At 50.2% G+C, this 21557-nt stretch overlaps 1 protein-coding gene across 2 annotated transcripts in view; it reads right to left on the bottom strand.

The window, feature by feature from the left end:
- Nucleotides 1-377: 377 nt before the first annotated feature.
- TM9SF4 (transmembrane 9 superfamily member 4) overlaps nt 378-21557 on the bottom strand; it is a 64000-nt gene continuing 42820 nt past the window's right edge. Inside the window, exons 10-18 of one of the 2 annotated variants that reach the window (XM_017865064.1) lie at nt 20789-20921; nt 19859-19940; nt 19687-19762; nt 12389-12472; nt 9545-9720; nt 9010-9073; nt 7416-7535; nt 6195-6284; nt 378-2329 (exon numbers count right to left, since the gene is read on the bottom strand). In XM_017865064.1, coding sequence (XP_017720553.1) covers nt 2180-2329; nt 6195-6284; nt 7416-7535; nt 9010-9073; nt 9545-9720; nt 12389-12472; nt 19687-19762; nt 19859-19940; nt 20789-20921 — 975 coding nt within the window. In that variant the 3' untranslated portion in view covers nt 378-2179. The remainder of the gene's footprint in view (nt 2330-6194; nt 6285-7415; nt 7536-9009; nt 9074-9544; nt 9721-12388; nt 12473-19686; nt 19763-19858; nt 19941-20788; nt 20922-21557) is intronic. The other variant, XM_017865065.1, reaches the window with a different exon arrangement.

Raw genomic sequence — 21557 nt, 5'->3', positions numbered from 1 at the left:
AGAACCAATCAATTCATTTTTGGACTAAAACCAGTTTGACCGACATTTCTGTTGCTTGCAATTGAAGAACTGGGTTTCGTAGAGTGAGATAAGCTGACAGTAAAACACTGAAGCTGGGAATCCAAAACCAGATCTCACTGCTACCAAAACACACTTGATTGCCATTTCCCGCTTGTGGGATCAGAAGAGCAAATGACTGCAATTTAGTATGGAGCGGCTAGGCAATGGACTTGTACCAGGCAGGAAACAGCAGTAGCTTGAGCCCTGGAGAAGTCTGACATGAGAATGAGCTTCGGGGCAAACTATGCAACTAAACCCACTCGGGGAAGGTGTCTCACCTCAGACCTCCAACCCCTGCATGAGACTCAAGACAAAACAGTAGGACAATGGCATATTTATTTACAATTGGACCAAAAAAAGGCATACAGGCATTTTTTTAATTAAAAATAATAATGATGATGATTTAAAAGTCAGAAAATTGATGATCTTTGAACCCTTTATGAGGTGTCCATTTCCCATTTCCCCTAAAAAGAGAATCTCTTAGGGAAAGAAAAAAAAATCCAAGATCTGAATGAACAAAAGACTCCAATATCGCTCTCTACTGCTTGGGTTCCCTTTTCTCCAACCTGATGCTTGGTGGATGCCGCTTGGTGCCACAGTCACTGTGAGGCAAGATTGAGAACTTCACTGGTTTGATGGGTGAGGCTGGTAGGGCCACCGGGAGAATGTGGGGCAGTGAGGGGAGGGGCATCTTCCTAGCATCACCAGCATCCTGAGCTTTGTCTTGTGTTGGGAGCCCCACAGGGCTGCTGCAAGGGTTAGCAGCTGCTACCTGAACCCTAATCCCTGGGTGGATTTGGTCTCTTGTAACTTAAGAGCAAATGTTTGTGATGACATGCACAGGTGGGCAGAGGTTAAGAACAGGTGTCTATGGAGGAGCCAGGCCAGCCACGTGAGCCCCTTCTTTCTAAGTTGGCTTCTTGTCCATTCCTGGGGATTGGGGAAAGAACGACAGAACTTACCTTCCATCTTCCTTCTCACAAGCAGTGTTTTGGGTGTCCCCAAAAGGAGGAGGCAAGAACTCAGGTGTCGGGTGGAGGGGATGGGGCTGGCTAAAGAAGTGAGTATGACCCTGGTGGCCAGAGACGGCAGGGAGAGAATGCCCGGCCACTTACAAGAGGGGATCTGTGATCTCTGGGCCTCCCTGTCCTGCCTGAAGTTGGCCCACTGCCAGCACACCTTGGAGAGTGGTACCTCCTGGGGAAAGGGCCGGGGAGCAATCCTGAGGGGTAAGGACCCTAGCGGCCTTGGCCATCCCTTCCCAGACACAGACAAGTGGATGCTTGGCTTGGGAAATACTTGGCCCCAGGTCCAGGGTTTCTTGGCACAAAAACAGTTCACTGCAAGTCTCTTCTCTTCCTCCTTGTTGGTCCAGCAAACTCCGGCTGCTCTGAATAGGGGTGATTCCTGCTGTCTGGGGAACCTGGCCCCCAGTACTTCCAGGGGATTTTCTTGTAGCAACTAAGACTTGGGTTTGCTCCTGGTGAAAAGATGACCCCGAGGCCTGGCTGGAAACCCTGCCTTGGGCAGCCCTGGAGGAGGCTGGGGAGAAGAGGGAAAGAGAGGTCTGGCAGAGGTTGGCTGGCACTGAGGGTGCTGTCCAGGCTGGAGCTGTGCTTTGTCGTGGCCTCCGTGGTGAGGATGGGCAGGGGGAGGCTTGGAACCTCACTGAGGCTCTGGCGTGTCCTCTTCCAGTTAGTCGCAGGGTGGCCAACAGCCCTGAGGAACTGAGGTGGAGACAGTGACCAAAACCCTTATCTCGGTGGATTTATCCATCCTGGATCCATTTGTTAAAACAAAGAAGAAAAAAAAAGTCCAAACCAGAAATACACCTGAATAAACAGGTCAGAGAGTTCCTGTTGGAGGGAACTTTCTTAGCACTGAAGAAAAAGCAACCCACAAAAAAACTCATCCCCACAGAACTGGAATAAGATGAAGAAAAATGCAAGATTATCTACAGGCCCTCCCGCCCCCTACACAGCCCCAGGATCCAGGAACACTGTGCCAGGAGTTACATTCCAAACGAGCAGGAGTTATTTTATTTTGCGTGCCTGCAGTCCCCCACGCAGGGTGGCTTCCTGTCCGAGGACGGAGCGGGCCTGGCCGTGGTCCACTCCAATCAGTCTATCTTCACGGCAGCATAGATCTTGCGAACAAACATGTAGGCTGCATAGAAGCCGATGGTGCCCGTGAGCAGCCAGAAGGACAAGACCATGAGGGCCGTGTAGCCAAAGTAGAGGAGAGAGGGGATGAACTCCACGATGTCTAGCTGCGGCCACGGGCAGAAAGAAGACAGGGTGCGTGCTTAGTGCCAGGCTGCATGGCAAACTGGGACCCCACCCTCACTGATATCATGGGGAAACTGAGGCCTGGCCAGGGGAAGAGGTGTGCTCCAGTGGGTGGCAAGGGGCAGGCAGGACTCCTGGGCACAGCTCTGCTTCATCTGGACCAGGCCTGTGTATTGTCCTAATGCACACAGCCTCAGGGGCCAGGGTCAGAATGCCACAGGAGGAATGGCCATGGCTGTGCCCTTCCTGGTCCCCCACAGTCCGTGGATCAGTATGGCAACACTCCTGGATGGCCAGAGCAGCAGTCAGAGTGGGTGGGGCAGTGGAAGGGAGGGGTGTCCAGGATGCCCAGTTGATGGGTGACCAGGAGCCCCATCAGCCTGCCTCAGCCTTCATTCATTCTTCTCTTCCCTAGAATGCTTGTCACTTCTGTTAGCATCTCACAGAGATGTTGATCTTGGAGCATTTTAGACTCCTTTTTAACTGGGGTAGAGTTTAGAGGCTGGGCGGAGATGCTGGGAATCTGTGTTGTGTTATTTACAAATGGAACTAATGTGGAACCCTGGTATCAAGATATGCCCAGGGCCTGAGTAGGGCCTGTCCCAGGACTCACAGGCAGACACATGGTCATGGAATGCCAGCAGCCCAGAAGAAAACAGTAAAGAAACAAATAAAACAATATAGGTCACCATTTGAAGCCCTCTCCTAAGCCTATGGGGTGAAGGCCATGTTTTCAGGCTCAGCCCTGCAACTCTCCCCCTACCCCTTTGCTTTAAAGGGACAGGGTCTCCCTCTGTTACCCAGACTAGAGTACAGTGGCATGATCACAGCTCACTACAGCCTCACCCTCCTGGGCTCAAGGGATCCTCCTGCATTAGCCTCCCAAGTAGCTCAGACTATAGGTGTGTGCCACCACACCCAGCTAATTTTTATTTTTTCTAGAGATAGTGTCTTGCTCTATTGCCCAGGCTGGTCTCAGACACTTGGCCTTAAGTAATCCTTCCACCTTGGCCTCTGAAAGCGCTGGGATTATAGGTGTGAACCACACACACCCAGCCTCCACCTCTTCTTATATGCATTCTTGTGGCTGGAGGTGGGGAGAGGAGTGGGGGAGGGACAGGGAGCAGAACAGTGGTAAAAGGAGGTAAGGGATGAGGCAAAGAGGCAGAGACAGAAAGTTCCTCATTTTATACAGAAGGCACCGTGGCTGGAGGAAGAGATGTTTTGAGTAGAGCAAGAAGACTGGAGCAGAAGGGAGGAAGGACAAGAGGCTGTGATGTGATCTCTAGTTTTTGTCTAACCGTGTTCCTTGTCTTCCATCTTCCAGATGTTTTGAGGAACACACTCAAAATACCTGGGCCTGTTGGGGCCATCAATCCTAGCACAAAATAAGCTGGCTGCGGTGGTTCACGCCTGTAATCCCAGCACTTTGGGAGGCTGAGGCAGACGGATCACATGAGGTCAAGAGTTTGAGACCAGCCTTGCCAACATAGAGAAACCCTGTCTCTGCTAAAAATACAAAATTAGCCAGGTGTGGTGGTGTGCACCTGTAACCCCAGCTACTCAGGAGGCTGAGGCAGGAGAATTGCTTGAACCCAGGAGGTGGAGGCTGCAGTGAGCCAAGATCACACCACTGCACTCTAGCCTTGGCAACACAGCGAGTCTCCACCTCAAAAAAAAAAAAATCCTAGCACAAGACCTAAGCCAGTCTGCCTGAATATGTTATGCTATTGGACCTGGAAAACAGTGAGCACTGGGCATGCCACCCGAGCAGAGCAGCGAGAGTATTCACTGGCTGACGTATGATGGTAGAAGAAAGATAGTCTTTTAGCTCTAGGGCTGCAAAGCTGGAAAGAGTAGACTCTAGGGCTGCCACTGGCCATCTTTCTACTTTGTGAAAAGATCTTGCCTGCAGACTGAGGCCAAAAAAAGATACACAGGGCTAAGGCGTGGGCACAGAGCCCTGGTATGTATGTGTGCGTATTTTTATTTCTATTTTATTTTATTTTATTTTGAGATGGAGTCTTGCTCTGTCATCTGGGCTAGAGTGCAGTGGCACGATCTCGGCTCTGCAACCTTCGCCTCCAGGGTTCAAGCGATTCCCCTGCCTCAGCCTCCTGAGTAGCTGGGACTACAGGCGTGAACCACCACACCTGGCTAATTTTTTGTATTTCAGTAGAGACGGGGTTTCACCATATTGGCCAGGATGGTCTCGATCTCCTGACCTCGTGATCCACCTGCCTTGACCTCCCAAAGTGCTGGGATTGAGCCCTGATATTTTTGAGACCCTGGATCTAAGTACGGTTGAGGCTAGAACTCCAATTTCTTAGTCTTTCCAGTTATATCAGCAAATACATTCTTTTTGCTTAAGCTACTTTGAATAGTTTTAGTCACTTGCCACTTATGAGAGTTCTGATTAATATGGGCTACAGAAGAGGGAGATTAGATTTGTTCTAGATTATCCCAGAATTAAGACTAAGGTCTAAAGATGGAAGTCACAGCAAGGGAGACTGCAGTGTGAAACAAGACCTTGATAATGATAGGAGCTGTCCAGAAAGAATGGGAGTGTTAGGAGGGAGTGTCTTCTCTGTTGCTGGATGTAGGAGAGCAGGGGTCTGCAATCTTTTACTTAAAGGGCCAGATTGTGAGTATTTTAGTTTCTGTAGGCCATATGGTCCCTGTCGCAACTACTCAACTCTACCACTGTAGTGTGAAAGCAGCCATGGACAGTATGTTAATGAATGACCATGGCTGTGTTCCAATAAAAATTTACAGAAACATGGGGGCTGCAGTTTGCTGACCCCTGAGCTGGAGAATCATCTGTTGAGACTGTTAGAGAAGAGGAGCACAGTCACCAGACTGGAGGCAGCGGTGCAGCACCACACTAAATGATCCTTCCAGTCTTTTCCAACTTGATTGTTTTTGGGAAACGGCATTCCCAGCTTGGATCAACTCACCTACAATTCTATTTTGCAAATACGCCTGGCTGCTGCAGAGGACTGCTTGCTTCTGGGCTCTGGAGACCCAAAGTACAGCAGGTGAGAGTAAGTCTTGAGTGTTAGTTCTAGAGGTGAGGGGCCCAACAGGGCTCCTCCAAATTCCTCTCGATGGCTCATCTGGTTTGTGTATCATGTATGAATCTAGTAAAAATGTCGTGGGGACATCTGTATTCTTGCCCATGCCTCTCTCTGGGGACAGTGAGCTCTGTGAATTGCCCTAGTCCGGTAAGCCTGGCTCCCTCTTATTATTGGGCCACACTTTACCTCTGTTGGGTCACAGAGCAAGGAGGGCTCCAAGATGCCTGTGAAAACCTTTCCCATCCTCTCCTTACTCTGCAGGATCGAACAGTACTTGTGTGAAGAAGAGGACACCTGCAGAGAGACAATGCCTGCAGCCCTAAATTTGGGTTCTACTATTTAGACTATTTCAGCATTTTGTGCTTTTATCTTTATTAACTCCTTTCTGCTTTTCTTCTTTCATGTTACTCTCATATTTTCCTTTCTCTCAAAGTGTTATTAGTCCCTCTTATTTCCTGTGAAGAGCCCTGCAGGTGACATACTGCTTTCAAGTCCTGCTTTGGCCATGGCTATACCTCGTAAGTTTCACAAGTATTATTCACATTGTCACATATCCTGATGGCCTTTGTCTCCCAAACATACAGAATACAGATTCTTTCTTTCCTACTAAGATCCATCTTCTAGAGCAGGAACAGTTCTAGGTGGCTTTGGTCCTCCCCATTCTGGGTGGAAAAGGAAGATTCAGGCACTCGGGTTTTTCTCCCAGCATCCTCCTCCTGACCTTCCTACCCTACGAGGACTAAGAGGACCTCCTCAAGGAGGGCAGTACCTTGTTAACAAAATAAAAGATGGCATAAACCAGGACGTAGAATGCAGAGCCCCCGGAGACTAGGAAATTCCTCCACCACCAGCGGTAATCCTGAGGAGGAAACAGAGGAAGGTCAGCGTTGTCCTGGGGCAGAACCCCTTCCTACCAATTTCACAGTTGCTTGAGGGGCTGAAGACTCTGGTAAGAGCAGTAACATATGGGGTGATGGAAATGTTTCACAGTTTGACTGTGATGGTGGTTCCACAACTGAATGCATTTCTAAAAACCACAGAATTGTGGACAAAGATACTGTTTATACCTCATTTAAAAAAAAAATCAACAAAAAAGTAATTAACATTTCTCGAGCAAATGCTTAGCATGTGGCAGGCCCCCCCCCCTTTTTTTTTTTAAGACGGAGTCTCACTCTGTTGCCCAGGATGGAGTGCAGTCGTGCGGTCTTGGCTCACTGCAACCTCCACCTCCTCGGTTCAGGCGATTCTCCTGCCTCAGCTTCCCAAGTAGCTGGGACTACAGGCATGTGCCACCATACCCAGCTAATTTTTTGTATTTTTAGTAGAGATGAGGTTTCACTGTGTTAGCCAGGATGGTCTCGATCTTCTGACCTTGTGATCCACCCACCTCGGCCTCTCAAAGTGCTGGGATTACCGGCGTGAGCTACAGCTCTGGCTGGCAGGCACCATTTTAAGTGCTATAGATGAATCCACTCACTTAATCCCGAGAGCAGCCCTCCAAGTTAGGTCCTCTTACTTACCCCATCATATGGAGGAGGAACGGATGGCACAAAGTTAAGCAATCTGCCCAAGACCCAGAGCTACTCGTGGAGGAGACAGGGTCCCAGCCCAGACTGTTCATCCCAAACCCTGGCTTCACCCACTCTGCCAATGGCCAGTCCCCAGAGGGAGGACAGGCCACCCAATGTGCATCAGCCTGTTGGATAAACTATTACTGGAGTGGACCTGGCATTGGCAAATCTACTGTCCTTTCATCTAGCTGTGATGAGTACCCCACACAACTAAGCTGGAAGGTATCACATTAGCCCCAGGGTACAGCTAAACACTTGGAGGCTGGGAGAGGCACAGCAACGTACTGGCCCAAGAGCTCAGAGCCAGAAGCAAGGGCCACATGAAGAGCCCTGACCCAACCTCTCCACAGAGCCTCACCAACCCGTTCAATGCTGGATCCAGTTCTCCCTCCCCCGCCTCCTGGCCCTGCTCTCCTCACCTCTGCACACAGCTGGAAGTACACCATGACGATGCTGATTTGTGAACAGGATACCACCAGGATGATGAAAACAAGGAACAGGAAGCCAAAGAGGTAATAGAACTGATTCTCCCAGATAGCCTGCGGACACACAGTGGGGCTTCAGCTGGCTTGCCTACGCTGCACCCCTTCCCCTGGCACACCAACCTGTCACAAGGGCAGGAGTGGACACATCATCCTGACACTATCAGGGCCTGTGGGCCTGGCATGTGGCTCTGGCCCTTCCTCCCCAGAGCAGGGGGTGAGCCACGCTGTCCTTAGGGAGGGGCCAGGGCTTGACTGACCCTGCTCTGGGTGGACCCCAGCGTGAACTCAGCAGCTTGTAGAAAATAATGATTCCTATCCAAAGCAAAATTATAGAGTAGCCACCACTACTTGAGCAGCTTTCCAAGCGCTAGGCCTTATGCCACATGCCTCATATGCAATTGCTACATGTGTGTGTCTTGAAAGCTTGGCCTGGTAGAGCTAAGAAAGTCAAGGATCAGAGAAGCTGGTGACTGGCCCAGAGCTCCACAGATGAAACAGAGGGGGCCTCCCTGGGGAGCGCACATGGGCTTTAGCACCACGGGCAGCCAAAACCTCCTCTGACCCTTCTCCCAGGCAAACCTGTGTGGGTGAGGTAGTCTCAGCAGGGAGGGGCTGGGTCACTACTCTGGAATAGCAGATACATGTCCGGTACTGACTTGGTACAAGGTACCATCTGTGCTGGGCCCCGAGCTGGGTCAGCCACACTTACATGGCTCTGAAGGGCCTTCCTACCAACTTTCATCTTGGCACTCTTTGGGAGGAGTCATCATCACCACTACAACAGCATTTCCTGAAGTCAATCACTTTTACAACGACTTATTCCAATTTCACAATGACCCTGACAAGCAGGAATCATTCTGTCCACCCTCCTAGGAACTATGAGTAACACAGAGAGGTAAAGATGTGCAAGGACCCAGAAATGAAAGCAGGTGCAATGATGCTATCAGTCATGGTGGTGAACGACTGAAGTACCACTGAGGCAGCTTCTATTTACCAAGCCCCGCTTTCCACACACCAGGCACGCCCCCCACACTGCACGTCTCATTTAACATTTTTTTTTTTAGACAGAGTCTCACTCTGTCACCCAGGCTAGAGTGCAGTGGTGCGATCTTGGCTCACTGCAACCTCCGCCTCCCAGGTTCAAGCAATTCTCCTGCCTCAGCCTCCCGAGTAGCTGCGACTACAGGCACATGCCACCACGCCCGGCTAATTTTTGTATTTTTTAGTAGAGACCGGGTTTCATCATCTTGGACAGGCTGGTCTCGAACTCCTGACCTTGTGATCCACCTGCCTCGGCCTTCCAAAGGGCTGAAATTATATGCGTAAGCCACTGTGCCCAGCCTCATTTAACTTTCAATGCTGCCCTGACAGGGAAGGCTGTTATCCAATTTCAGTGTGAAGAATGGGGCTCCGAGAGGTGAAGTGGCCCATCTGAAATTTCTCAGGCAGCAGGCAGCAGAGTACCCAAGTGGAGTGGGAGAGACCCGGCTAGCAGTGGTGGAGGGGTTGGGGAGGCACCAGTACTCACACTGAAGATGAAGAAGAGCTCGATGAACATGGCGCCGAAGGGCAAGATCCCAGCCATGAGGATGCTGCCGCAGAGCAAGAGGTTAACACTGTTAGAGACCTGGCCATCAGGAAGCCCCAAGCTCCCTCCCAAGCTGGCATGAAGTGAGAGCGCCTACATGAGTGTGGTGGTGCTAATTCTTCTGGCATATTTCTGTACTATTATAATCTCTTGAGAGGTAGGCAGGGTGGGCATTATTCTCATTTTATAGATGGGAAACTGGGGTGCAGAAAGGTGGGGTGACTTGCCCGAGGTCCAAGTGATGGTTTTAACCTGTCGTACCATACCCTTCCATCCTTCCCTTCCTTGTCCTGGTTCCTAGAACGACACCACGTCTGCCTACAACCTGTCACCTTGATCTTAAGAGTGAAGCTAAGCTTTCATAAACTATTAGAGCCGGCTGAAGCAGCAGGAACTCTGGTTGCTGCACCCTTCTGGTGGGGGGTGGGTACCCTCTTCCATGCCCCCCTGCTCTTGCCTCTGCTGGAGGACTCACCCCACAAATCGGTTCATGTACCACCGCTGCTCGGGGATCTGCCGGGGAATCTGGTTGGTGCGCACAGGGTTGTCATATGGCTGCTTTCGGAAGCCGAAGTAGTAGCCCAAGTAGACGAGGGGCAGGGAGATCCCGAACCACATGCACAGCAGAGCCACCATGGTAGGAAAGGGCACCTGTGGACATGGTGCCATGAGGCCCCCCCGATGCCCGGGATGGGGGCTGCGCAAGGGGGAGGGGACCTTCTGGGCTCCATGGAAGGAGAGGCGACCTGTGCAGCAGAAGCACACTCCCTGCCCCCATCACAGGGCTCCTGGCCAGCATCTCTTGGGGCTGGCCCCAGCCCTGATCTGGACTCCCAGTGAAGAAGGCACCTCAGCATCCCAGAGGAGCTCGCCATCCAAGGAGGAAGTAGGGGAGGAACAGGAAGGAAGGGACTGAGAACGTGAAGAGGAGATGAAGAGGTCAAAATGAAGAGATTACATGTGGCACATTATGTGAAGAAAAAAAGGGAAAAAACGAAACTGTACAAAGTGCTCCCAGTCTTGTCAGAATAAAACTCCGTGATACGCTATTAAGTGTAAAAAGGAAAATATAAAACTGTGTGTATAGAAGGATTCCATTTTAATAAAAACACAACATAGTCGGTCCTCTGTATCCACAGGTTCTGCATCTGTGGATTTAACTGCAAACAGAAAATGTTCAGGAAGGCCGGGCACGGTGGCTCATTCCTGTAATCCCAGCAGTTTGGGAGGCTAAGGCGGGCAGATCACTTGAGGTCAGGAGTTCAAGACCAGCCTGGCCAACATGGTGAAACCAAGTCTCTACTAAAATTACAAAAAAAAAAAAAATTGCCAGGCACTGTGGGGAGCACCTGTAATCCCAGTTACTTGGGAGGCTGAGCAGGAGAATCGCCTGAACCCAGGAGGTGGAGGTTGCAGTGAGCTGAGACCTCGCCACTGCACTGCAGCCTGGGTGACAGAGTGAGAGAGTGAGACTTCGTCTCAAAAAAAAAAAAAAAAAAAAAAAAAAAAAAAAAAAAGAGAAAATGTTCAGGAAAAAAAAACCAAAAACAAAAAACAGTAAAATAAGCTGGGTGCAGTGGCTCATGCCTGTAATCCCAGCACTTTGGGAGGCCTAGGTGGGCAGATCACTTGAGGCCAGGAGTTTGAGACCAGCCTAGGCAACACAGTGAGAATGCATCTCTACAATTTTTTTTTTTTTTAAATAGCCGAGTGTGGTGGTGGCACCTGTAGTCCCAGCTACTCAGTGGGGCTGAGGTGGGAGGACTGCTTGAGCCCGGCAGGTGGAGGACTGCTTGAGCCCGGTAGGCAGAGGCTGCAGTGAGCTGAGATCACACCACTGCACTCCAGCCTGAGCAACAGAGTGAGACTCTGTCTCAAAACAAACAAACAAAAAATACAACAATATACAAATTAAAAAACAATATAGTATAACAACTATTTATATAACATTTACATTGTATTAGGTATTTTAAGTAATCTAGAGAAGAGTTAGAATATACAGGATGTGTGTAGGTAAACACTATGCCACTTTATATATGGGACTTGAGCATCCTTGAATTTTGGTATCTTCAGGGGTCCTGGAACCACTCCCCTATGGATACCAAGGGACAATTCTATTTGTTTATACTTGTGCCTGGAAAGGCCTACACCAAAGAGCTAACAATACTTTCTTAAATGGGATATGGGGATTAGAATTGATTTTCATTTTCTTCTTTATCCTCTTCTCTACACTTACTAAGTTTTACAAGAATCACATAAAAGAAATAAATATATAAAGTGTTTAGAACAGTAGTACTACAAAGCAAGAACCACATAAATGTTTGCTGTTATTTTATAAATTTTAAATTACATAATTCCTTTGTAAGTATATCTATAAAAAGGAAAAAAGACAGAAAGAACATATATTAAAGACCTACACTGTATTTATCTCTGGTGAGTAGATTTGGGGTTATTTTAAATTTCTTCTATAACTTCTCTGTACTTTCCAAAATTTCTACAAGGAATGTTTATAATGAGCAGTTGGTAACTGGGAGGAAAATGCTCAAAGGGAGAAGGAACACAGGTATAAAAAAGGGGAAGTGAGAGGAAGGGCATGACTGTGTCTTGAGGGTGGCTTCCTAATTGCTGGGAAAGAAACCCCTCCTCCGAGCGCCTGGACGTGAAGCCTCATGCGAGGACCTTTACCGCCACCCCCAGGTGGAGGGCAGGCAGCTCTACCTGCTAAGGCTAGGATAGCAAAATGCCTGCCCCATCTCAACTGCAGTCCTGCTAATTGACCAAGACCCCATTCCCCCTTCCCACAACTGAGTTCAAAATCCTACTCAGTAAGTCTTGGACAGCTGCTAGTAACACACTGGGCTAGGGCTGGCAGGATCCCAATTCTAAGGGTAATACAACCTGATCCTTCCTTTCCTCTCTTCTCCACTTACAGGTGCTGGTGCTGAGGGGCAGGGACACTGAGGAGGACAGGCTTGCTTTGGGATACTGACCTAATAAACTCACACTGGCAAGCTCACTTTTGGTTAAGACAAAGGGAAATTTCCCAGTTGGCCCCTGGACTGTGGAAACCTCCCTTTAGAGAAGTGGGCTTGGGTCAGTTGTCTGAAAGATCTCACAGGAAGGCCAGGGCCAGGGCATGGCACACCAAGGGCAGGGCTGGGGAAACCCCAGACGGCCCTCTGCCCTCATGGCTGGGAACATAACTTTGGGGACTCAGAAAAGGGAAGGGAATGGCAGGAAGTGGCTTTTAGGAGTGGGGCTGAGTGCAGCTGGTCCTCGCTTGCTGGGGAGGGGCTGGGAGGGTAGGGGAGGCACTTACCGCTCCTGATGAGTGCTTTCCCCAAATGAAGCAATTCAACACGAAGCAGATGCCAAAAACCACACCAGGGTACAGAGTTGCCGTCTGAAGCAAGAGGGGCCGGGCTGAGGAGCAGCATCCAGGGAGCTCCCCAACCTGTCCCAGTGGGGCCCCCAGACCAGAAGCTCTTAAGCCCTCCTTGTCTTTCAGACTCAGCTCAAGCATCATTCCTTCCAGAAAGTATTCCCTGACCCTCAGACTGAGCAGGGCTCTGTCCTATGCCCTCTCAGGTCCCTAAAACTGCCCCTTCTTGCTCTCATCCCAGTTTGTAATTACATATTTTGGCTACCTGATCAATATCCACCTATCCCCAAAAGACTGTGAGCTCCTTGGGAGGAGTGTGTCCACCTTGTTCTCTGATGTACTCTCATCACTGAGAACACGGTAACTACTCTGGCCGGGTGCAGTGGCTCAAGCCTGCAATCCCACACTTTGGGAGGCCGAGGTGGATGGATCACCTGAGGTCAGGAGTTTGAGACCAGCCTGGCCAACATGGCGAGACTCCAGCTCTACTAAAAATACAAAAATTAGCTGGGTGTGGTGGCACACGCCTGTAGTCTCAGCTACTCAGGAGGCTGAGGCTGGAAAATTGCTTGTACCCAGGAGGCAAAGGTTGCAGTGAGGAGAGATCGCGCCACTGCACTTCAGCCTGGGCGATAGAGCGAGACTCCATCTCAAAAAAAGAAAAAAAGAAAGAACACGTTAACTACCCAATATATACATATATATGTAAATCTTTTTTTTTTTTTTTTTTGGGAAAAAAAATTACTTCCAGAATCGCTTGAGCTCAGGTGTTTGAGACCAGCCTGGGCAACATGGTGAAACCCTGTCTTTACGAAAAGTAGCCAGGCGTGGTAGTACGCACCTGTGGTCCCAGCTACTTGAGAGGCTGAAACAGACGGATCGCTTGAGCCCGGGAGGCAGAGGTTGCAGTGACCCGAGTCGCGCCACTGCACTCCAGCTTGGGTAATAGAGCGAGACTCTGTCTCACACACACAAAAAAACCCCAAAACCAACTTTAACAAACCACGTATGTCTGGGCCCCAACCCAAACCGCCTAGGAGGATGGTGAAGCTCTGAGTCTTAGGGGTGGCAGATGCTGGGTTCCTATGTACCTTGTCTCACCTAATCCTCACTGCAAGTCTGGAAGGAAAGTCTACCATTATTCCTTTTAATGAGGACACTGAGGCCTGGCAATGTTAAAGACTCCCCCCACCTCCACGTCATCCAGTCTCCTGAAGGTGCAGCAGAGTTGTATAAACCCAGGCAGTCTGAACCCAGAGCCCATGCTCCTGACCTACTGCAGTGTATTCTAGCCAGTCAGAATCTCTTGGGTGGGGTCTAGGCACAGGGATTCTAGTCTAGTCAATGCCCAGAGTTAAAGTTGAGCCTTTTCCTTCTATTTTCTTCAGAGACAGGGTCTCACTCTGTCACTCAGGCTGGAGTGCAGTGGTGTAATCAGCTCACTGCAGCCTCAAACACCTGGGCTCAAGTGATCCTCCCACCTCACCTGCCTGATTAGCTAGGACTACAGGCACATGCCACCACATCCAAGTAATTTATTTTTTTGTAGAGACAGGGTCTCACTGTGTTGCCCAGGCTGATCTCAAACTCCTGGGCTCAAGTGATCTTCCTGTCTTGGCCTCCCAAGGGACGGGGATTACAGGCGCAAGCCACCACAACCGGCATGAACCTTCTTGCCACACTGATCACCAGGCCAGGGACTGCTGTGGCAGCCTGAGCTTCCAGGTGGGTCACTAACCACAATGACGAAGGCCCTCTGGAACCTGACGCTCAACCTCCATTGCCAGTTTCATCTTTGGCTCACAGCCCTGCACCCAACAACTGGTCACTGTTTCTGCACATTCCTGTCTCTGGGCCTTTTTGCATAGGTCATCAACACCTCAGAGGATCCATTTCCTGAGGGCTAACGCTGTACCAAGGTCCTTATGTGCAGTTAACCCTAGCTATCTTCATTGGAGAGATGGGGAAACTGAAGCTCGGAGGGCTGTTGAAAGTTACCAACCAATGAAAGAGCAGAGCCAGACTGGGATCTAGGCCATTCTAGAACCTTAGGTCCCACTGCTGGCTGCATCCCTTCATCTGAAATCCTCCTCTCCAAGGCCTGGCTCAAAGGTCACTTCCTCCCTTCCTGTGTTTTCCTACATGACTGTTGCGTAGCACAGAATTCCTCATCTACCTTCCTGGCTGAAATTTACTGACTGGTCACCATGCTAGGTAGGAAAAAATGCTCCAGGGAGAAAGGCAGACCCCTATGCAGAGAACAACACACCCGCCCCTACTTAGCTCTGCCAAGTGCTACTTAGGTCTCATGAGGGCTCTAGGAGGTGGTGGAGGCAACAGCCTCTAGAGTATTGATGTAGGAGCTAAGACTTAAAGGATGAGGTGACACCAGCCAGGTGAGAAGTAAGGGTGGTGTGGTCCAGGCAGAGGGGATGGCACAGACAAGGCCATAGGAGAGTACACCCACACTGCTGCGGGCTGTCGGAGATGACCACCTGTGGAAAGGCACCAGGTAAGGCTCAGAATCTTGCAGGGAGACCGTGAGAGCCAAGTGAGAGGCAAAGATGTCTGAATCCTTGAAGATGCAGAGATGGGGGCGGTGGGGTGGAATTCATGGAACATTCATAGAACATTTGGTAGGAAGACCCTTAGCACTTGATGTCTGAGAAGGAATGAGGCACGAGGGAGGAGGAGGACAGGCAACTCCAGGTTTCTGGCTTGGGGGACCTGGATGAATGATGGGCTGACTAGATGCAAGGGGTGGTTTGGGGGAAAAAGACTGGGTTTGGTGTGGGATCCACTGAGGGAAATCCTGGAGGGTATCTGGTGACCTCATCAAGGAAGAATCTTGCCAGGAGGCAGTGGTGGGTTTTACTTCTCTCTAGATCCCTGGCTCTTGGCATATGGTAGCCAGAGAAAAATGCTCAAATCATCAAGAATTCAGGAAATTGGCTGGGCACGGTGGTTCACGCCTGTAATCCCAGCACTTTGGGAGGCCGAGGTGGGCGGATCACCTAAGGTTGGGAATTCGCGACCAGCCTGACCAACATGGAAAAACCCTGTCTCTACTAAAAATACAAAATTAGCTGGGCGTAGTGGCGCAGGCCTGTAATCCCAGCTACTCGGGAGGCTGAGGCAGGAGAATAACTTGAAGCCGGGAGGTGGAGGTTGCAGTGAGCCGAGATCGCACCATTGCACTCCAGCCTGAGCAATAAGAGCGAAACTCTTAAAAACAAACACACACACACACACACACACACACACACCAAAAAACAATTCAGGAAGCTTTCTTTGATCCTTCCAAAATAGTCACGGTCATAACTTTTCTTCACTGATGCTTACTTTGTGCCAGAGGTGTGGCAGCCAGAGCTGACACAGCCTGAGCTTTCCTTGACCATTTGACAGCGGTAAGAATGGTTTCAGAATCCCGGGCCCAGAGACTTCTCTGAGTATGGGCACTCAAGAGTCTGCCTAGTCCTCTAAGGGACTCACTCGCTCTGGGAGAAGGGGCTTGGGGCTCCCTAGGAGGTGAGGTCCATCTCCAGACCCCCTCTGGTTTCTATGGTCTTTTCTGCTGCCAAGAACTCGCCTTACCTCCAGGAGGCCAGAGAAGGGCAGGAGCCCTCACCAAAGAGAAATGCAAGCACTAGTTTGGAAAAACGGGCTGACAGGAACTCAGGTCTGGCCTCTTCGGGCTTAGGCAGGCAATTCCCTCTTTACTCAGGGTGTTCTCTCAGCTGCCCTCCTATTCTAAATCTTGTTATTCTGAATCCCCTATTTCTTCTCTTGCTTGAGCCATCAGACAATGTTGGCTAAAAATGACCTAAATTCAAATCCCTCATTTTACAGATGGGGCGGAGGAGGCCCTAGGAGGTTCTGCTGTGAGCCTGTGGNTTTTTTTTTTTTTTTTTGGGAAAAAAAATTACTTCCAGAATCGCTTGAGCTCAGGTGTTTGAGACCAGCCTGGGCAACATGGTGAAACCCTGTCTTTACGAAAAAGTAGCCAGGCGTGGTAGTACGCACCTGTGGTCCCAGCTACTTGAGAGGCTGAAACAGACGGATCGCTTGAGCCCGGGAGGCAGAGGTTGCAGTGACCCGAGTCGCGCCACTGCACTCCAGCTTGGGTAATAGAGCGAGACTCTGTCTCACACACACAAAAAAACCCCAAAAACCAACTTTAACAAACCACGTATGTCTGGGCCCCAACCCAAACCGCCTAGGAGGATGGTGAAGCTCTGAGTCTTAGGGGTGGCAGATGCTGGGTTCCTATGTACCTTGTCTCACCTAATCCTCACTGCAAGTCTGGAAGGAAAGTCTACCATTATTCCTTTTAATGAGGACACTGAGGCCTGGCAATGTTAAAGACTCCCCCCACCTCCACGTCATCCAGTCTCCTGAAGGTGCAGCAGAGTTGTATAAACCCAGGCAGTCTGAACCCAGAGCCCATGCTCCTGACCTACTGCAGTGTATTCTAGCCAGTCAGAATCTCTTGGGTGGGGTCTAGGCACAGGGATTCTAGTCTAGTCAATGCCCAGAGTTAAAGTTGAGCCTTTTCCTTCTATTTTCTTCAGAGACAGGGTCTCACTCTGTCACTCAGGCTGGAGTGCAGTGGTGTAATCAGCTCACTGCAGCCTCAAACACCTGGGCTCAAGTGATCCTCCCACCTCACCTGCCTGATTAGCTAGGACTACAGGCACATGCCACCACATCCAAGTAATTTATTTTTTTGTAGAGACAGGGTCTCACTGTGTTGCCCAGGCTGATCTCAAACTCCTGGGCTCAAGTGATCTTCCTGTCTTGGCCTCCCAAGGGACGGGGATTACAGGCGCAAGCCACCACAACCGGCATGAACCTTCTTGCCACACTGATCACCAGGCCAGGGACTGCTGTGGCAGCCTGAGCTTCCAGGTGGGTCACTAACCACAATGACGAAGGCCCTCTGGAACCTGACGCTCAACCTCCATTGCCAGTTTCATCTTTGGCTCACAGCCCTGCACCCAACAACTGGTCACTGTTTCTGCACATTCCTGTCTCTGGGCCTTTTGCATAGGTCATCAACACCTCAGAGGATCCATTTCCTGAGGGCTAACGCTGTACCAAGGTCCTTATGTGCAGTTAACCCTAGCTATCTTCATTGGAGAGATGGGGAAACTGAAGCTCGGAGGGCTGTTGAAAGTTACCAACCAATGAAAGAGCAGAGCCAGACTGGGATCTAGGCCATTCTAGAACCTTAGGTCCCACTGCTGGCTGCATCCCTTCATCTGAAATCCTCCTCTCCAAGGCCTGGCTCAAAGGTCACTTCCTCCCTTCCTGTGTTTTCCTACATGACTGTTGCGTAGCACAGAATTCCTCATCTACCTTCCTGGCTGAAATTTACTGACTGGTCACCATGCTAGGTAGGAAAAAATGCTCCAGGGAGAAAGGCAGACCCCTATGCAGAGAACAACACACCCGCCCCTACTTAGCTCTGCCAAGTGCTACTTAGGTCTCATGAGGGCTCTAGGAGGTGGTGGAGGCAACAGCCTCTAGAGTATTGATGTAGGAGCTAAGACTTAAAGGATGAGGTGACACCAGCCAGGTGAGAAGTAAGGGTGGTGTGGTCCAGGCAGAGGGGATGGCACAGACAAGGCCATAGGAGAGTACACCCACACTGCTGCGGGCTGTCGGAGATGACCACCTGTGGAAAGGCACCAGGTAAGGCTCAGAATCTTGCAGGGAGACCGTGAGAGCCAAGTGAGAGGCAAAGATGTCTGAATCCTTGAAGATGCAGAGATGGGGCGGTGGGGTGGAATTCATGGAACATTCATAGAACATTTGGTAGGAAGACCCTTAGCACTTGATGTCTGAGAAGGAATGAGGCACGAGGGAGGAGGAGGACAGGCAACTCCAGGTTTCTGGCTTGGGGACCTGGATGAATGATGGGCTGACTAGATGCAAGGGGTGGTTTGGGGAAAAGACTGGGTTTGGTGTGGGATCCACTGAGGGAAATCCTGGAGGGTATCTGGTGACCTCATCAAGGAAGAATCTTGCCAGGAGGCAGTGGTGGGTTTTACTTCTCTCTAGATCCCTGGCTCTTGGCATATGGTAGCCAGAGAAAATGCTCAAATCATCAAGAATTCAGGAAATTGGCTGGGCACGGTGGTTCACGCCTGTAATCCCAGCACTTTGGGAGGCCGAGGTGGGCGGATCACCTAAGGTTGGGAATTCGCGACCAGCCTGACCAACATGGAAAACCCTGTCTCTACTAAAATACAAAATTAGCTGGGCGTAGTGGCGCAGGCCTGTAATCCCAGCTACTCGGGAGGCTGAGGCAGGAGAATAACTTGAAGCCGGGAGGTGGAGGTTGCAGTGAGCCGAGATCGCACCATTGCACTCCAGCCTGAGCAATAAGAGCGAAACTCTTAAAACAAACACACACACACACACACACACACACACACCAAAAAACAATTCAGGAAGCTTTCTTTGATCCTTCCAAAATAGTCACGGTCATAACTTTTCTTCACTGATGCTTACTTTGTGCCAGAGGTGTGGCAGCCAGAGCTGACACAGCCTGAGCTTTCCTTGACCATTTGACAGCGGTAAGAATGGTTTCAGAATCCCGGGCCCAGAGACTTCTCTGAGTATGGGCACTCAAGAGTCTGCCTAGTCCTCTAAGGGACTCACTCGCTCTGGGAGAAGGGGCTTGGGGCTCCCTAGGAGGTGAGGTCCATCTCCAGACCCCTCTGGTTTCTATGGTCTTTTCTGCTGCCAAGAACTCGCCTTACCTCCAGGAGGCCAGAGAAGGGCAGGAGCCCTCACCAAAGAGAAATGCAAGCACTAGTTTGGAAAACGGGCTGACAGGAACTCAGGTCTGGCCTCTTCGGGCTTAGGCAGGCAATTCCCTCTTTACTCAGGGTGTTCTCTCAGCTGCCCTCCTATTCTAAATCTTGTTATTCTGAATCCCCTATTTCTTCTCTTGCTTGAGCCATCAGACAATGTTGGCTAAAAATGACCTAAATTCAAATCCCTCATTTTACAGATGGGGCGGAGGAGGCCCTAGGAGGTTCTGCTGTGAGCCTGTGGGTAACAGCCTGGGATTCCTCCCCTGAACCTGTGCTCCTCCTGCTACGTCTTGGTGCTGCTCAGCTTCCGGCCCAAAATCCCCACCAGGGCCTGCCTACCTCCTCCTGAGGAGCCCAGGAAGAAGCTTCTCAGCTTCCCACCAAACATGAGAGAAGGTTTAGGACACTCACACAGAAGGCTCCTTTCTTCCACCGATGGCCTTTTAGAGTGCGGTACAGACGGCCAGCAGAAAATCCGCCAAACACCCTGTGGGAAAATGGCGGGGATCCACACCAAGGGGACCCATCAGCTGGCGTGGAAGAGGCCTGTGCCGCCCCTGGGCGCCCGCTCAGACACACCTACCCCATGAACATGAAGAGGAAGCAGGCTGTGGTCATGAGAGCTCCCCGGCTGGAGGGTGACAGCATCCCAAGCATGGCCACAACTGTGGAGGGAGGGAGGGAGGGCAGAGAAAGGCAGGGTGGCTGATCACCAGGCCCCCAGCCCCAGCCCCAGCCCCAGGCCCATCTTGGACAGGCTAACAGGAGGAGTCTGGGCAGATGAGGCTCCCCCTTCCTTGTCTTCTCAACAGCACAGTCCCCTGTCCTCTACAGGGGAAGACTGGGTCTTAGCTGGGGTTCAGAGGGGTGCAGCAGCAGCTGCTGGGCCTTGACTGGTCAAATCTCAACTGCAGCTTCCAGTCCATAGAGCACTTGCAGTTAGTCAAGGTGCTGGGCTGAGGGCACCACAAATGCCAGGTCTCTGAACCCACCTTACCAACTCTGCAGGGTGATTACTTTCCCCATTTCTCAAGTAAGGAAACTGAGGCTCACAGAGGTCAAGTGGCCTGTCCAAGGCCACAAAGCTTCGAGGCATGAGACTGAGATGTAAATCTAGACAGATGACTGCAAAGCTCTCTAAAATTACTATATATTAGTGGGGTTTTTGTTAAATAAAATACTTGATTTCAATCCTAATCCTGGTACTGACTTTGGGCAGGTCACAGCCTCTGACTACAAAAGGAGGCCAAGCTCACAGCAGTGATATGTGGCCTCATTGATGGAGGGGACATGGTGGGCTCCGTAAACGGCTGTGAGGTGAATCACCAGTCCCGGGCTGGGGCTGGGGCTGTTGCTGAGATAGACGGCCCGTCTGGCCCAGAGATACTGACATGCCCACTTGGCGCCAGGAGCTTGGTTCCCTTTCTCCACGGAGGGAAGCCCACCCTTCTCTCCTTGAGGCACCTGGAAGAGGGAGCCATGCTCCATGCCGGGCCCCGCTGGGCACACTCACAGATGACGATGAGGATCATACAGAAGAGCTGAATGCCTGAGCCCAGCAGGGAGCTGAGGATCATGGGGTACTGGGGGGGCCTGAAGACGTCGCCGTGCACCAGCTTCCACCCAGACTCCTCCATGGTGTCTTCCTGCAGAGAAGAGCCAGAGTGAGGCTGGTGGTTGAGGATGGAGGCAGCTCCTGCAGGGACCACCCCCAAGGTACAGCTGACACCCTCAGGTGTCAACCAGTGCTGCTCTGACACAGGAGTGTAAGTGATAGGAGAAAGTGCTTATCTGAAACTGTCACAAGAAAAGGAGGCCACAAACCTGATGCCTGGAGCTGCATAAAAGGAAAATCTCTTTAAATTTCACAAACCTCATTTGTGGGAATATAATGTAAATACCTCAACTCACTAAAATGTTAACTGTAATAGTTCTTGGGTGGTGAGACTTGGAATCAATTTATTTATTTTTTCTGATTATAAAAGAAATATGTATTCTTACTTGTATAATAAAAAAAGTAAAATAATTTGGTATGTAGCATGAAATTCAAATGAACAAAACTAACACGTTTATTATAGAAAATTTAAACAGAAAGATTAAAAAAATGACTAATACTCCCACTTAATAACACTGTTTTGATATAATTCCCTTAATCTTTTATATATAATGTGTATATGTATGTTTTAAACAATAATTTCCTTAGGTCAATAAAAGCTCTTTGACATTGTATTTCAAAGCTGTAATATTTCTTTCTTTTTCTTTTTTTTTTTTTTTTTTTTTTT

This window comes from Rhinopithecus bieti, unplaced genomic scaffold (genome assembly GCF_001698545.2).
Source record: "Rhinopithecus bieti isolate Rb0 unplaced genomic scaffold, ASM169854v2 scaffold_78508, whole genome shotgun sequence".
Taxonomy (NCBI): Eukaryota; Metazoa; Chordata; class Mammalia; order Primates; family Cercopithecidae; genus Rhinopithecus; species Rhinopithecus bieti.
The sequence above is the reverse complement of the archived record's forward strand: the minus strand, read 5'-3'. Positions and strand labels throughout refer to the sequence as shown.